The following is a 2,433-nucleotide window of genomic DNA, read 5'->3' on the forward strand; positions in this document are numbered from 1 at the left end:
GAGTCGTTTGACTGCCACGATTTTTATTTAGAAGTAGTTCCGCGTTAGTTTTTTTTTCAAATGAATACTTATATTTTAAATTGGTTAGCTAATACTCGCATGTACTTTCAAAAATTTACTTTTCTTATTGAAATTTCACCCCAAAGCCATTGAAATGCAATTACCACTTGCCGGTAAAATAAATATTAATCCAGTAATTACAGTTTATTTGCAACAGTCCTGTACTCTAAGCAATCAAAAAGCTATAGCGCAGCGCATACCTTTCTACTACTTACGTATTTTAATTTCGCTTTCAATGCTGAGCGCAGTTCAAATAATGTTTTGGTTTAAATCACACGTATCCAGCGCGCTTTTGCAGCTAATCGTCAATGACTCCTTCGATGCGGTGACTCAACTTCGCCGACGCGATGCAATCGACCGGGTAATCGCGACCGTACATGCACAACGCGCCATACTCACGATCGCTTACTTCGGCGCCTTTAGCGATATAGAACCTTACATAACCGCGGCCAATACGACGCCCAAATTTGTAATAACTCAAGGATGCAATGAGCCACTGGGCGCCGCTACGGTGGCGGATAAGTTTAGCAGCGACATATTTTACATTGCCGTCGGCCAACTGACGCGCAATCCCATGTGGCAACGCATGAACGATGTGCTGGCCGATAGACAGAATCGTGTGCGCGGTCTGTTTGTGGTGCCACGGCACGTGACTCGTCGGCAGGTGTACAGCAGTCAGGTGAGCGAGCATTTTGAGTGGTGTTGGCGCAATGGTTTTATCAATGCAATGGTATTCGTGGATGATAATGCCGAAGAAAAAAACAAGAAGAAACCTTTCACTGTGTACGGTTATGATCGCTTTCCACAATTGCGCGTACGACAGATGCCAGTGCATGCGGCCTGGTTCAGCGATAAGTTGAATAATTTCCACCGCAGCAGCGTGCGCACCACGTATCAGTTCGATCCACCGCGCGCTTTTCAACTGCAACCTTGGATGCAAAACAATTCTGAAATAGTTGGCTATGCGGCGGAAATGCTATTAGCGCTCGCTAAGACACACAATGCCACGCTGCAACTGGTAACTTTGAACAACTCGAGTCGTTACAATATAATGAGCGTTATAGATCAGATTCGACGCGGCGGTTTGGATATATCAATGAATTTGTATTTCTTCTATCCGGGCTTGCGTTTAAGTTATCCCATACGGATGCAGCCAATTTCTGTCCTAGTCCCATCTAGCGGTGAAATCGAGCGTTTTCTTTATTTCGTGCGCCCTTTTCAGACACACACGTGGTTTTGTTTTATTCTTGGCCTGCTCTACTTAAGTCTTATACGCCGCTTGTCGGAACTCATATCCTCCTACTGGAATCCACAGGTGCGACCCAGCTTCGGACGCGGCTGCTTGGAAGTGTGGCGTTTGCTACTATTTCTGCCCATCAACACGCCGTGCGATCGCAAATGCTTTCACTGGCACAGTGCCAGCACTTTAGTGCTCACAGCTGTACTTGGTTTCATGCTCACAAATCTTTACCAAGCTTCGCTCACCAGCTTCTTGGCTTCAGCCATATTTGATCCACCTTGGAACACATTGGCGTCTTTGGTCGAGCACAATGTCAGCATAAATACTAACTTTAATGAAATAGAGGTCTTACGCAACAGCAGCAGTTTGTCTAAGGACTTTTTCCGACTGTTGATTCCGCGCGATCCCACCGAATTGAGAGATGAACTAATGGCATTAAAGCCGAACGCTTATACCGCCTGTGCAGATGTGGTGCACTTTGTGTTACTGCAGCAGGAACACATGGACCGAAAGCCTTTGCATGAGTGTGGAGAAAGTATTGCCACATTGCCGTTTGGATTTTTACTGCCCAATCGGTCGCCCTACGAGCACTTAGTAAATCGGTTCATTTTGCGGGCGCAAGCCGCAGGCCTTACTATCAAATGGATAGAAAGCGCGAAAAGCGATGGGTTTCGTGCGGGTTTACTGAATAGGCGCAAACAAATGCGTCCTTTGAAACAACCACTGAATCAGGAGTATTTTCAATTCGCTTGGATTGTGTGGTCAGCGGGACTGTTGAGTGCCCTCTGTGGTTTTGCGTTGGAGAATCTGTGTTATTTTGCGCAAAGCAAGAAGCGAATGCTGGTGCGTTATTGTTTGCGCTGTGCTTTGAGATTTTTAAAGAAATTTGATGCGTAAATTAGAGAACTTTTGAAAAATAAAATCTGTACTTAAAGGCTATTAACAATCCTTTAGTGATGTCGAATATAGAACTATTAAATTAGTTAAGTTGATTTAAATTTACTATTTACATTGTGAGTATTGCAAATTTACGCCAGGAAGTGGAACATTGTGAAGCTTAGTGGTCTATGTATGTACGGTGTGGTGTTGTAAATAGAAAAGGCGGCTAGATACTACCGAGAATCCAAAACTGC

At 44.5% G+C, this 2,433-nt stretch overlaps 1 protein-coding gene across 1 annotated transcript; it reads left to right on the top strand.

Moving 5' to 3' along the window:
- The first annotated feature begins 316 nt into the window (after window positions 1-316).
- Window positions 317-2,197, top strand: LOC118753451. Its single transcript, XM_036488331.1, has one exon. It carries the CDS (start codon window positions 317-319, stop codon window positions 2,195-2,197), a length of 1,881 nt encoding a protein of 626 aa, XP_036344224.1.
- Window positions 2,198-2,433: the final 236 nt, after the last annotated feature.

Source organism: Rhagoletis pomonella, unplaced genomic scaffold, assembly GCF_013731165.1.
Source record: "Rhagoletis pomonella isolate Grant_MI unplaced genomic scaffold, Rhpom_1.0 Rhpom_scaffold_00002, whole genome shotgun sequence".
In the NCBI taxonomy this organism is placed as follows: Eukaryota; Metazoa; Arthropoda; class Insecta; order Diptera; family Tephritidae; genus Rhagoletis; species Rhagoletis pomonella.

Excerpts from the sequence above, each read along its gene's own strand:
- LOC118753451 (XM_036488331.1), top strand. The coding sequence starts at position 317 with ATGTTTTGGTTTAAATCACACGTATCCAGCGCGCTTTTGCAGCTAATC.